The sequence below is a fragment of the Bufo bufo genome, chromosome 7 (assembly GCF_905171765.1).
Source record: "Bufo bufo chromosome 7, aBufBuf1.1, whole genome shotgun sequence".
Classification (NCBI taxonomy): domain Eukaryota; kingdom Metazoa; phylum Chordata; class Amphibia; order Anura; family Bufonidae; genus Bufo; species Bufo bufo.
Genome location: NC_053395.1, coordinates 101950120 through 101964631, shown reverse-complemented (window position 1 = coordinate 101964631; position 14512 = coordinate 101950120). Strand labels below are relative to the sequence as shown.

Genomic DNA, 14512 nt, shown 5'->3' with positions numbered 1-14512 from the left:
AGCACCTCTTTGAAGTGTCACATATGACGTATGCAGTATTATTGTTAGATTGTCCGCCATTAACAAATGGCGATGGTAACGAGATGTTTACATTAGTTCACATTCCAAAGTAGTATTCACTGCGCAAATGCAGGTGAATAATCTCCTCTCTCTTATCTCTTCTTCCTTTTTGACCAATGAAACAATGTTTAAGCCTCAGTGAGGACTGCCCTCTTCTGAAGATGTATAATACGGCTTACCTGATTTAAATAAAGTTAGAGATTGCTTTGACCAACGTCTGTGTCAGTGTTCAGTCTCTCAGCCACGCGTGGATATTAACCCCTGGGGGGGGTACATTGATCCGGAACACCAGAGTGTATCTAAAATGCCCTAATTTAGGGCTGCTTTAACACCAAGGCACTCCCATTTTTGTCGCCATCTGCAAAGACTAGGCGCCTCTGGAACAGCAACTTCTTCTGGGTATACTCAGTGAGATGCAAGTTAAGTTTCCTCTGTGCCTCGTCCCATAAACTACGGTTCACATCATTTGGGTCTGTGATAAAAGCCTGCTCCTTCCCTACTACCTCGTCTTCTAGTTAACTCTAGTGGCACTCAGCTCTTTCCTGTATGATGCAATTGCCTGAATCAACGTACCGCGCAGGACAACTTTAAATGCCTCCCACTCCACCAGAGGGTTAGTAGAGCCCTCATTAAGTTCCCAATAATCTTTCATCCCCTGTTGTGCAGCCCAAACCACCGGCAACACCTCAAGCCATTTACTATTAAGTCTCCATAGCCTTTCGGCAGGTGCAAGCGGCTGTCTCAGAATCACCAACAGGGGGGCATGGTCAGAAATGCCTCTCGGCAAGTATTCCGTGGCTACTAGCGAGGGCAACAACTCCTTACTGAGAAATACTAAATCGATCCGGGAGAGCGCTGCATAGGAAGCCGAATAGCAAGAGTATTGTCGAATATCAGGGTGCATATATCTCCAGCCCTCTGTTAGAGCAAATACCTCTGCCCAGGAATTCAATGTGTCAGTATGCGCCCCCCCCAGGGCGAAGCCTATCCATTGACCGATCCAACACCGCATTATAATCCCCAAGCACAATCAGAGGCACCGGGGGCAACGCTGCAACTCGTTTCATAATTTCATCCAACACATCCCTCTGAAAAGGGGGGGGGGACATACACCCCTATCACGAGATAATCGATGCCTCTGATTGCAGCGTGAAGGATCACAAAACGTCCCATCATGTCAGTCTGAACAGAGTAAGATCAGAAGGGAAGGGACTTCGCCACCAGAATTGAAACACCTCTCGCTCTGGAACTATACACCGCATGGTAAGCTGCTCCCACCCAAGGCCTCTTCAACGCCAGCAGTTTCCGCCCCTGCAGATGTGTCTCCTGCAATATCAATATATCAGGGTTATGTTTCTTTACAAAATTGAAGACAAGTGATCTTTTAATTTTATCATTTAGTCCCCTGACATTCCAGGAGACAAACCGACAGATTGCCATTACGGTGGAGTGTCAAAGTTATACCCTACGAGGAAAATGCACCACCCAAGCCATACATACACACAGTCACACCAATACTTCAAGAATGCAGTAAAAACATCCCAACATGCCCAGAACTGCGGGCAAATCCCCCCACCCTGCCCAGATAACCCCAACCTATCCAAGCCTGAATACCCCATGATCAATCTCCTCTCTAGTAGATCAGGACGGGGAGGCCCGTGCTGCCGCCCACCACTCTAGGTAAACCCAAGAACTGAACCTAGGCAGTAGGACAACTTAATTTTAGCACACTCAGCTCCCACATATAAAGTGACCATCCTGAACATGAAATAAGACTCTCAGTACACAAGTCCCATTATACTCAGCCCCTGCGGTCGAGCCAGTCGGACGCCTCCTCTGGGGTGGCGAAAAATTTCACCACTTCTCCATCCTGGACTCTGAGACGTGCTGGATACATCATGGCGTAGACAAGTCCTTTCTCCCGCAACCGAACTCTCACTGCTGTGAATTGCCTGCGTTGTTTCTGCACCTCTGTAGAGAAGTCCGGGTAGAAGGAAATCCGGACGTTGTCAAAATGAATGTCCTTCATACGATGGGCCGTCGCCAGAATAGCATCCAGATCTCTATAATTTAGCACTTTAAAGATAAAAGGACGTGGCGGGGCTCCAGGGGGCAGAGGACGATTAGGAATCCTGTGTGCCCGCTCCACTGCAAAAGTCACCGAGAGGCTAATTGGGTTCAGGATTTGTTTGATAAGGCGCTCCGTAAATTCCTCAGGGGAAGGACCCTCTGCCCTCTCCGGTAAACCCATAATCCTAATATTATTTCTCCTATTTCGATTTTTAGCATCCTCCACTTTTGCCGCCAGGGTTTTAACTTGATTTTGCAGAGCACGGACCGCCGAATCCTCACGTTGAACCGTATCTTCCACCTCTCCCAGCCTTCTCTCCACCTCAGTTGTTCTCTCCCGGATCTTATCGATATCATGCCTGAGGAGAGTTAGGTCGGCCTGTACATGGTCAATTTTGACCGTGAGCGTCGTTTGGCAGTTAGTAATGGCCGCCATAACTTTTGCAAGATCCACCTCCGGGCGTTCAGAAGAAGCCACAGCTTCCTGGCCATCTGTTTGGCTCATATTGTCGAGCATCAACTTAGGAGGGATAGCAGGCCCTGAGGTGCCCGTTTTGCGGCCCATAAAACCTCCAGCACGCACCACACTTTGATGTTAAAAAAGAAGCACTCCAGCAAAAACGCTTGTGGCCTAATATATGTGCCAGACCTCTCTATACTGAGGATAACGTAGTCACAGTGTCCCCAACCTGCGTCACACCGCCCCAGGTAAGTCTCTTTGGCAATGCAGAAGAAGAGAAGGTTCTTTACCTGGAGCGCGGGCTACAGAGGGAGAGGTGCAGTCGTCTTCAGTGCTGCGGCCAAGATGGCGCCCGCGGCACCAAGCGTGCAGGAATCGCAGGATCACCGTCCGGCCAGGAAAGAAGATAAGGGAAACCACCGGATTAAACCTCCAGGCTCTGCTCGGCCTCCGGTGCAGGTAAGTATGGCAGGAGATCTCTTTTCACCGGCGCCCCCACCGATAGATCCGGCCACCAGACAGGGATGTCGTCTGGTATGTAGGCCCGGCCCCAAGGTATTGTCCGGCAGCAGCCGCAGGGCACAGAGTCAGGCGAACCTTAGGGGGGTCAGGCACAGAGACTCACTGAGGGTCTTTAGGTAGGAATTCAGGGTCCACCAGAGCGGATGGTCAGGATACAGACAGGATAATACCGGAGCTGAAGCGACCTGCGTCCTCACTCCATGCCGGTCAGGCCACGCCCCCCAGGTATGTTTTAATTGGTTCCACAAGTCACATGCCCTTCCCTGGCCATTCACATTAATAAAACTAGGTTTCATTCAAAGAATATGGCATAGTAAGCCAATGACATTAAAGTTCCCACGGTCATGAGAGCCAATAGGAGGGAAGTTCCCAGCGAATTAAGGTTAATTGGTGATGACAGGTTGTCAAAACAAAAGTTTCATATTGTTAACCTTAATTGCCTGGGAACTTCCATCTTATTTTAGCCCCGCCCATTATTAAAAGCCCCTCCTACATATAATAGGCCACTCCCAACAAACACTGTACAGCTAAAATTCTATTGCTGAGTCCTGTCTCTACACATCATACGGAGAGGGGAGGGCGTATCCTGGCTGCACTGCCTGCTTCACATTATACAATAAACAACAGCAGGCTACAGCCAGGAAGCTCCTCCGCTCTCCTCCCTCCCCAGATCTTGCTCAAGGCCTGTGGTTCCCCCCACCATCTGCCACCCGCCCGTGGCCTGCTGCCCACCCTTGGCCGTCCTCACCCAGCTCTGAATCCTCCTTCTGCAAAAGGCAGGGGGAGGAGCCGGAGCATCTCCTCTCCTACATAGCGCCACATACCTCTTACATCCAGTGATGTCACCTTTGTTGTAGACGTTCTCTTTCCTCATCTTCTCCATTCAGACCAGACCGCCATGATGATTTTTCAGCCATCTCCCGTCTCTGCAGAGATTGACAGACAGACATTAGTTTGCCACATTTCCATCATCTTCACATCTTCTGAACCCCCTTTCCCGCCACCCCCAATACTATACTGCAGAAACAGTCCCTCTGGAAATACTACTACCGCACAGATAGTGCCCTCATTCAACAATTATTGGCACACAGTGCTCTAAAAAATAACTGCGCCCAGTCACTAATAGTATAAAGATAAAAAATTTATTTTAAATAATTGTGCTAAGATGATACTGTGCCAGGGTGCCCCCCAAAAGTAACAGTCCTCCCCAAAATCCCACCAATAGAAATAATTCTCTGCCAGAGCACACTTAGTAGTAATAATGACCCTATAGTGCCCATACTATTAATTATGTTCCTCATAGTCCCCCAACAGTAGTAAAGCTCCCCATAATACCCTCTATAATAATTATCCTTATAATACGACAGTACATAAAATACCCCTATACAGTGCCCCAGTAAATGTCCTCATAGTGCTCCTCTCCCACTTCCCTATAGTGTTCCCATAATATGCCAGTAAAAAAATGCCTCTTCTTAGTACCCCCAGCAGATGCCTCTATAGTGCTCTTCTCCCCCATAATGTGCCAGTAAAAAAATGCCCCCTTAGTGCCACCAGATGCCATAATGCCCCCCATAATGTGCCAATAAAAAGGCCCCTTTAAAGCCCCCACTTCCGCATAGTGCCCCCAAATAATGCCCCTATAGTGCCACCAGATGCCACCAGTGATGCTCTCCCCTATAGAACCCCCCATAATGTGCCAATAAAAAAAAGCCCCTTTAGAGCCCCCAGATAGTGCTCCTCTCCCCCATGGTGCCCCCCCATAATGTGCCAGTAAGAAATGCCCTCAGAGTGCCACCCCCAAAAAAATGGGGCTGTAAGAAATGCCACATGCCCCCATAGTGCCAGCTCCCCACCAAAAAAAAAACACTAATACTTACCTTCATCAGCAGTGATGCGATATAGGCCTCTTCCGGCCTGTGTCCCCCACTGTGTGCTGCCCGCCTCAGGCGGGATGATTAGATATACTGTATGTACACTCTGAACTTGAGCCATTCCAATATTTATATGTGCATATTACACTGCTCAAAAAAATAAAGGGAACACAAAAATAACACATCCTAGATCTGAATTAATTAAATATTCTTCTGAAATACTTTGTTCTTTACATAGTTGAATGTGCTGACAACAAAATCACACAAAAAAAATGGAAATCAAATTTTTTAACCCATGGAGGTCTGGATTTGGAGTCACCCTCAAAATTAAAGTGGAAAAACACACTACAGGCTGATCCAACTTTGATGTAATGTCCTTAAAACAAGTCAAAATGAGGCTCAGTAGTGTGTGTGGCCTCCACGTGCCTGTATGACCTCCCTACAATGCCTGTGCATGCTCCTGATGAGGTGGCGGACGGTCTCCTGAGGGATCTCCTCCCAGACCTGGACTAAAGCATCTGCCAACTCATGGACAGTCTGTGGTGCAACGTAACGTTGGTGGATAGAGCGAGACGTGATGTCCCAGATGTGCTCAATTGGATTCAGGTCTGGGGAACAGGCGGGCCAGTCCATAGCATCAATGCCTTCGTCTTGCAGGAACTGCTGACACACTCCAGCCACATGAGGTCTAGCATTGTCTTGCATTAGGAGGAACCCAGGGCCAACCGCACCAGCATATGGTCTCACAAGGGGTCTGAGGATCTCATCTCGGTACCTAATGGCAGTCAGGCTACCTCTGGCGAGCACATGGAGGGCTGTGCGGCCCTCCAAAGAAATGCCATCCCACACCATTACTGACCTAATGCCAAACCGGTCATGCTGGAGGATGTTGCAGGCAGCAGAACGTTCTCCACGGCGTCTCCAGACTCTGTCACGTCTGTCACATGTGCTCAGTGTGAACCTGCTTTCATCTGTGAAGAGCATAGGGCGCCAGTGGCGAATTTGTCAATCTTGGTGTTTTTCTGGCAAATGCCAAACGTCCTGCACGGTGTTGGGCTGTAAGCACAACCCCCACCTGTGGACGTCGGGCCCTCATATCACCCTCATGGAGTCTGTTTCTGACCGTTTGAGCAGACACATGCACATTTGTGGCCTGCTGGAGGTCATTTTGCAGGGCTCTGGCAGTGCTCCTCCTGTTCCTCCTTGCACAAAGGCGGAGGTAGCGGTCCTGCTGCTGGGTTGTTGCCCTCCTACGGCCTCCTCCACATCTCCTGATGTACTGGCCTGTCTCCTGGTAGCGCCTCCATGCTCTGGACACTACGCTGACAGACACAGCAAACCTTCTTGCCACAGCTCGCATTGATGTGCCATCCTGGATAAGCTGCACTACCTGAGCCACTTGTGTGGGTTGTAGACTCCGTCTCATGCTACCACTAGAGTGAAAGCACCGCCAGCATTCAAAAGTGACCAAAACATCAGCCAGGAAGCATAGGAACTGAGAAGTGGTCAGGTCACCACCTGTAGAACCACTCCTTTATTGGGGGTGTCTTGCTAATTGCCTATAATTTCCACCTGTTGTCTATCCCATTTGCACAACAGCATGTGAAATTGATTGTCACTCAGTGTTGCTTCCTAAGTGGACAGTTTGATTTCACAGAAGTGTGATTGACTTGGAGTTACATTGTGTTGTTTAAGTGTTCCCTTTATTTTTTTGAGCAGTGTCTATTAAGTGCACAGATTTGTCCACCACAAGAATGGCTATCTGTGAAATTACAGTATATGAATGGCCGAACTTGAGCCATTCCCACATATATATAGATATGTGCATTATATTATATTATTAACTTCACAAAATTGTCCACTACAAAAAAGGCTACCTGCCAAATTACATGAATGGCATATAGCAGTTGCTGTAATTTAGCAGATAGCCGTTCTTGTAGGGGACAATCCTGTGCTAATGATATAGTGCGCATACACTAATAATGATATAGTGCACATATACATATAAGCGTTGATGGAGGAGGGGGCAGTGACATAACATGTACAGTACTGTAATACCACTAGTTATACTAGTCGACACATAACATATAACATCGCCACTCGTAAGATGAGTCTGTACATAACATGGTGAGCCCTTCTCATTCGCAATATTTTTTCTTTTTTAAGTTGACCCTGGGTGTCCTGCTCCAGGCTCCCTCCCTGAAAGAGTAGGGAAATTATATATTTTAAGGCTCTCCTTAAAAAGCGAGAGCTATTTTGGATTTTTACCTTGAAGACCCTCAGGCCAAATAATTTAAATGTTGACTTCAGGGTGGATTAGTGGTGTCTCTCCCCGTGTACTGTGTTGTCCGCATTCCCTGATATTGATATAGTGAACATGTGTATAATACAACCAAGCTGAAATATACCGTATTTTTCGCCATATAAGACGCACTTTTTTCCCCCCAAATGGGGCGAATGCTGCTGATTTTGGCGTATTTTCAATGATACACCCGCCGCGATGCCGTGCGGCGGGTGTATCAGCTGTGAGGGAGGAGGGGCTGGGGGCTGGCATCTGCATTTATAATGACAGCGGGGCCCGTGCAGTGACTGTATTCTACTACACTGGCCCCGCTCACTGTATAATCGTATCTGTATTCTGTAATAGTTAATTGTGTATATAATGTAATCGCATAATCAGCGCTACTTACAACTACAAGCGCTCGGTAGGTAGCAGAGAGGAGGGAGGAGGCAGGCCGGGAGGACAGGCGGCGCGTCACTCACTACGTCACGCGCCTGCGCCGCCCACTTTATGAATGAAGCAGGCGGCGTGGGCGCATGACGTAGTAGCTCACGCTGCCAGCGCCCGTCCTGCCGGCCTGCCTCCTCCCTCCTCTCTGCTACCTACCGAGCGCTTGTAGTTGTAAGTAGCGCTGATTATGCGATTACATTATATACACAATTAACTATTACAGAATACAGATACGATTATACAGTGAGCGGGGCCCGTGTAATAGAATACAGTCACTGCACGGACCCCGCTGTCATTATAAAAGCAGATGCGACCCCCACCCCTTGTATTGAGGGTCATTCACTACAGGGACACTGTTATGGAGGGGATCTGTGGATGACACATAGCATAAGATGCTATATATGTGTCATCCACAGATCCCCCCCATAACTGTGTCATACACAGATCCCCATAACAGTGCCATCCAGAGACCCCAATAAGAGCCACCCACAGATCCCCCATAAGTGTCACCCACAGATCCCCCATAAGTGTCACCCACAGATCCCCCATAACAATGCGTCACCCACAGATCCCCCATAACAGTGTGTCACCCACAGATCCTCCATAACAGTTCGCCATCCACAGATCCCCCATAACAGTGTGCCATCCACAGACCACAACTAGTTCAAAACCCACCAAAAGCACACCTATTGGTTCAAAATATTTTTTTTCTTATTTTCCTCCTCAAAAACCTATGTGCGTCTTATGGGCCGGTGCGTCTTATAGGGCGAAAAATACGGTAAATAGTTTTTAATATTTTCTTTTTTTTTTTATTATTTTTAGATTTGGCTACTAATCATGATCACAGCTGATACTCTGCAAGAAGACAAGAGCATCTCGGTCCCCATTGGCTATCCACATTCTGTTTTATATATTTTGCTAAACAACCTTTATGATGGCCATGTCTGTATTGTGCCACACATGTGACGCGTTGCATATGGCAATTTTAGGTCCACTTGCACATTGAATGTTTTTGCAATATGTTATATCTAAAAAGGTGTTGCTCCCCTTTTTTTGCTAAAGGGATACGCCAGTTTTGGTTCCATTTATGTAGGACACGCGTGTGGATTTGTTCAGTGTCTCATGGGATGCAGTGGCGGTTTGACACGGTGACCTGTGTCGACGCCACTGTTGCCCTATTGCAGTGATGACTTTACTGCTGATCCGGTTGGTCCTGACTGTGAGACACTTTCCTTTCCCACATTGTGTATTTCATGAATGGGTCTGTATAGCGGTAGGAAGACTAGTAGGACGCCTGACCTTGGGTTTCCATGGCAGCGGTTTCGCCGCTGATCATTGGGGAACCTTGGGCCGTTTGTGCGATCCTGACCTGTATTCTCCCGCCCAGATCCGTACATCCTTATTGTTTTGTTTATTTGGTTCTATTTGGATCATGTGACAAGGATCACATGACTTTAGAGTGGGTGGCCTCTATTGCGTAAGCATGCGCACATGTGGGCCCTGTCGGATTAAGCCATCTTTGATGAGGTCTCCATTAAGTTTCCTTGCGCCTGAGATATTGCGAGATTTATTGCTCCCGCTCATGCGCAGTAACCGAATGTGGACGCTACCAAGACCACTATGCTCGGCGTGCGCAGTCTATCAGCTGATTGTGTGAGTTTTTAATACACATTTTGTAATGGGTACACCTGTATTTTTTAATTGTCAATTATACCCTATTATGCATTGTCACTGTATAATTATGTATTATTCACAAGGCACTGTCACTTTATTCCAATTATGTATTTTTCACATTGATATGGATGAATTTTTATACTTTTTAAATATGATTTATTATGAAATTTTTCACTTTTATTGTTAATTGATTTTTTTGTATTATGAATTGATACACCTATATATATTGTGGTTGTAACACATGTGCACATAGCTTGAGAAAGACCGCAACAAGCGGTTGAAACGTCGCTGCTACATGACACTGGGTGAATAAACCGCACGTGTTTTTTGATCTTAATGGTGTGCTGCTGGCTTCTTCCGTCTTATTGAATGGGACCTTGGTGCTGGTTCATATTGGCCTGATTTTGCACCCAACCGAGAAAGTGTGCTGCGTTTTCATTTCCAATTTTTATTAATATATATATATATATATATATTATTATTATTATAATTTTTTTTACCCAGACCCACTTGGTTCTTGAAGATCCAGTGGGTCTGATGCCTCCATAATACACCACAGTACACTATATAGTGTACTGCAGTGTATTGTGACTTTACACTTAGCCAGATCAGGCTAGCTATTCCATGGCAAGCTGGAAGCCTGTGAAGCGCAGCGCCTGATAGGAAAGGGAGGGAGCTCCCTCCCTGTCAACCCTTTCCATACAGCGGTCCCTATGGACCGCGGCATGGAAGGGGTAAACAGCTGACATTAGTGCCAGCACTGTAGTCCGCCGTTTCAAGCAGAGTGTCAGCTGTATGTTGACACTCTGCTAAACGCTCCGGCCATCCTGAAAATGGGGGAAGGGACGGAGGGGGTGGGGGGGGGGGGCGTTGGATCGCTCTGAAATAGGGCCTTATATATATATACATATTTAACAAGATTCTGATCCCCACATTCACGGACTGCGGGGATCAGAACCTTTCAGCCGGCGATATGTTTAGTATACATCTATGTTATACTGTAGCTCTTAGATATTTTATTTATTCCCACTGTATAACGCCATATTTTTACTATTTCTTATTTTTTTATTCAAAATGTTTTTATTTTTTTAATACTCCTTTTATATATTTCTGTTTTTCATTTTTATGTTGATCAACTACGGATAGCTTCAGATGGGGAAGTCACAGGGGCCATTCATTCATTACCTCATTACATACAAATACTACCATTTGAAACTGCAGTTCCATGCGCCATCTGCTGGTTACAAACCCAAATTGTACCCTGAATTTTCTTACTATTCTTTTTACGCGCTTCGCATCTAATGAACCAGGATATTGCTCTGCGCTCATGCGATTCCACTGTGATCGCTAGCGTGGCTACATATGTACCTCAATTTTGGTGGTATCAGAGGCAGAGCCTGCTAACAGTTCATTCCATTTGCATACCATCTTCTCATAATTTCAGATGAGCGTGCATGACCTATAAGACTCTTCATGATGATTAAGGCACTCTCCATAAGGAGCTATAGTATCTCCTGCTTCCACAATAAACACACTCTTTTTAGTATACACAGCGAATCAGAACTGTGCAGGGAGGAGATGCCTTTCCCTCCATCTACTAGTTGTATGGCATCTGTCTCCAGCATCACACAGGGCTGGGTATGGAAACCTCTTCACAACAAATTCAGAGTGGAAAAATAGAGCACTGAAGTTTCCTAGTCTGATACGGGTATCTGAAGTATTAGGGAAATATTTGGAGGTACACTTTATGTTTCAAACTGTTTTTATTTAACACATCAGATAAACTCCAACATGTATTTTACACCAGAGTTGGCAATACAATGTTAAGTCATATAAGAATAAGTCAGAGAGCAAACAATATCACATACATTTGTAAGTAAAAAAAAACAAAAAAAAAAAAAAACTAAAGAATATCTAGAAAAGACTGACAAGGACTAGACATAAATGAAGGGTGGAGGGGGGTGTGGTGAAAAAGAATATTGTGACTAACCTATGATTCAGGAGTGGGGAGACTACCCTTTTTGAACCAATCAAGAAACACTGAGGAGTGTCTAAACTAAGACCGAGAATCCAAACCTAGAGAAAGGCTGAGGTTCGGTTATGGCCTATGGCTTTGAGCTCCTATATGCGTTTGACTGTATCAACTGCCGCTACCCAGGACATCCTGTTCAAGGCATTAATTGATCTCCATTTACATGGAATAATTTGTTTCATTGCCAAAATAAAAAATAGGTCATCAATATTAAAATCCCAGAAAACCCCTGTAAAGGAGTTCTCCAGGACTACAAAAAGATGTCAGCCTTCTTAAAACTAAAAAAACTAAAAAAAAAAAAAGCACCACATCCATCCACAGGTTGTATGTAATATTACTGCTCAGCCTCATTGTGTTTTATTTCACCCCATTTGGAATTTTATCCAGCTTCCCACGTTGTATTCAATATTAAATGGTGCCATCAGAAAGTACAACTTCCTCAAAAAAAAAACAAATAATCATCCGGCTATGTGAAAGGATAAATAAAAACGCTATGGCTCTGACAAGGTAGGGAGCGAAAAACGAAAGCTCAAAAACGGAAAATACCAGGGTTGGGAAAGGGTTTATTCGTGGGGATACTAGTATTTACTAAAAGAAACATGCCAGGGAAGCTGACAGTTCTTTTTTAAGGCACCAAAGGTTTAGCATTTATGGACTTGCTTACAGTGTTTTCAGGTTTTGAGCAAAAGTATCACAAGAAATTGTAAATAATTGTAAATAACACATTGTTGCATTCAGATTAAGTGAAAACATTATGGGGGACATTTACTAAGACCAGCGATTAAGACACCGGTCTTAGTCAATGTCTGCTGGGCTGGATGGCCACGGCCTCTACATAACTTAGGTGCTGGCCATGCGACTTGCTTAAATCTATGCCAGATCCCATGCTGGGGTAGATTTAAAGTGGTTGTCTTACTTAAGTAAGTGGCATTTATCATGTAGAGAAAGTTAATTCAAGACACTTACTGATGTATTTTTATTATCCATATTGCTTCCTTTGCTGGCTGGATTTATTTTTCCATCACATTATACACTGCTAGTTTTCATTGTTACACACCACCCTGCAATCCATCAGTGGTGGTCGTGCTTGCACACTAAACGAAATAGTCAGCCTCTCTGGTGGCTGGGACCATGGTAGTGCACATAGGCCAGTGCTTTTTTTCTATATTGTGCAAGCACGACCACCACTGATGGATTGCAGGGTGGTCTGTAACCATGGAAACGAGCAGTGTATCATGTGATGGAAAAATGAATCCAGCCAGAAAAAGGAGGCAATATGGATAATAACAATACATTAGAAAGTGCCTTGTATTAACTTTCTCTACGTGATAAATGCTACTTACTGAAGTGAGACAACCCCTTTAAGTCATTTTCTACACCAAAAATGGGTGTAGAAAATGATAAATAACCTGTCCTTACCCAGCCACATTTCCGCCACCTCAGCCACCCGAACAGGGAAAAGTCGCAGATTGAGCCACAAATCTCCTTTGCGACTGAATATGCGACAAAAGTACACCACAATATGAACCCCTATGTGTACAATAAACAGTTCTACAAAATGCAATTAAAACATTCTGTATACAAATTGTATAAACCTCAAAGAGATTATTTAGTTTTCAACAGAATATTTTATATAGTATTTTCCTAAATTATTAATATACAAATACGTAATCCTAGGAAAATTGAAATATAAATTATATACCGGTAGTTCTATGGTAAATTTATTTAACATATTGCAAAAATTTAAGCTTAGACTCAAACACCATCTCTATTATATAAAGCATGACAATGAATGTAGAAAGAGCGATAAAGTAATAAAATAAGGTACTCTGTATAAATGCAGCTGTCCAAATGCCACAGCTAATACTGAAAAGGGGAGTTGAAGCCGAGCTGTAATCTTCAAGAGTTTGCTGCAGAAAAAAAAAGATTATGGGAAAAAATAAACTACAGAATGGATAAATGACAAATCATAGTATTTGTGCATAATTTCTGGCCATTCATTTTACTCGTATGTGCAAGTAAAAATATGCATTCAACATTCAGTAATTAGTGTTCTGAGTGAAAGTTAGAAGCCCACTAAATTGCATAAAATGTACAAGGGTTTTCCTGTGTGTTCATATTGCTTATTTCTTGGGGATAGAGTTAGGGCACATTTGCACGACCGTAGTGTTTTGCGCATCTGCAGAACACAGATACTGTGAGTGTGGACAAGAAAAGGACATGCTTTATCCGTGGAGAGGAACCACGAATGCGGACAGCACACAGCGTGCCGTCCACATCTTTTGCAGCCCATTGAAATGAATGGGTCCACACCCGTTCCGCAAAATTGTGGAACGGATGCAGACTCATTCTTACGGCCGTCTGAATGAGCCCTTATAGAGCAGCATATTTAGGATGTGAGCATTTTGTATATAGATTTTTTTTTATCAGTATTATTGGAAATCTGGATCCTCTCAAAGCCAGAAGACTAAATATGGCCAAATAATATGATAATGACAAAAAAATTTTTGTTATTTAATTTCAACTCTAAACATAAAAATAAATGATTTTCTTCTGATAAGACTGTCCTATTATACAGTATATTAACTCTTTTATGACACTCAAGGCCAGCTGAAGCCAGATCTAATTGTATATCTTATCTACAGTAGGTCTATTCATCATTTAAGCCTCTTTGATACCACATTGTTTCGCTATACTTTAATATTTTTCCTTTTTTTAATGTTTTTATGAAATATGTCAAGGATGCCTTGTTTTACTAAATATCATCAAACTTTATGCTAAAATAAAAAATATGCAGTGGTATAATTTCCATGGAGGCAGGCCAACTCCACTTCTGTGTTGAGGGAAGGCCTGGTGTTGAACTCTTCCTAACGCTTCCTAGCATATAGTAAAACATTTATCCTCAGCCAGGGGAGCTCAATGCATAGAGAACTTTACAGTTTTCATTGCATTCAATGGAAATTGTATAAATTCCTAGGCAGAGCTACCCTGAGACCACAGGCTGCCAGATTTATAATATAATGTATGAAGGGAGGCAGAGGATTTAGAGCTACATAGGGGTAAGATGTATCACTGTATTCATCTCAAGTCTT

The 14512-nt window shown here is 44.3% G+C and overlaps 1 protein-coding gene across 2 annotated transcripts in view; it reads right to left on the bottom strand.

Moving 5' to 3' along the window:
* Window positions 1–12780: 12780 nt before the first annotated feature.
* PGAP1 (post-GPI attachment to proteins inositol deacylase 1) overlaps window positions 12781–14512 on the bottom strand; it is a 1296519-nt gene continuing 1294787 nt past the window's right edge. For both annotated transcript variants that reach the window (XM_040441657.1, XM_040441658.1), the window contains one exon: window positions 12781–13330. In XM_040441657.1, the coding sequence (XP_040297591.1) occupies window positions 13192–13330 (139 nt within the window). In that variant the 3' untranslated portion in view covers window positions 12781–13191. The remainder of the gene's footprint in view (window positions 13331–14512) is intronic.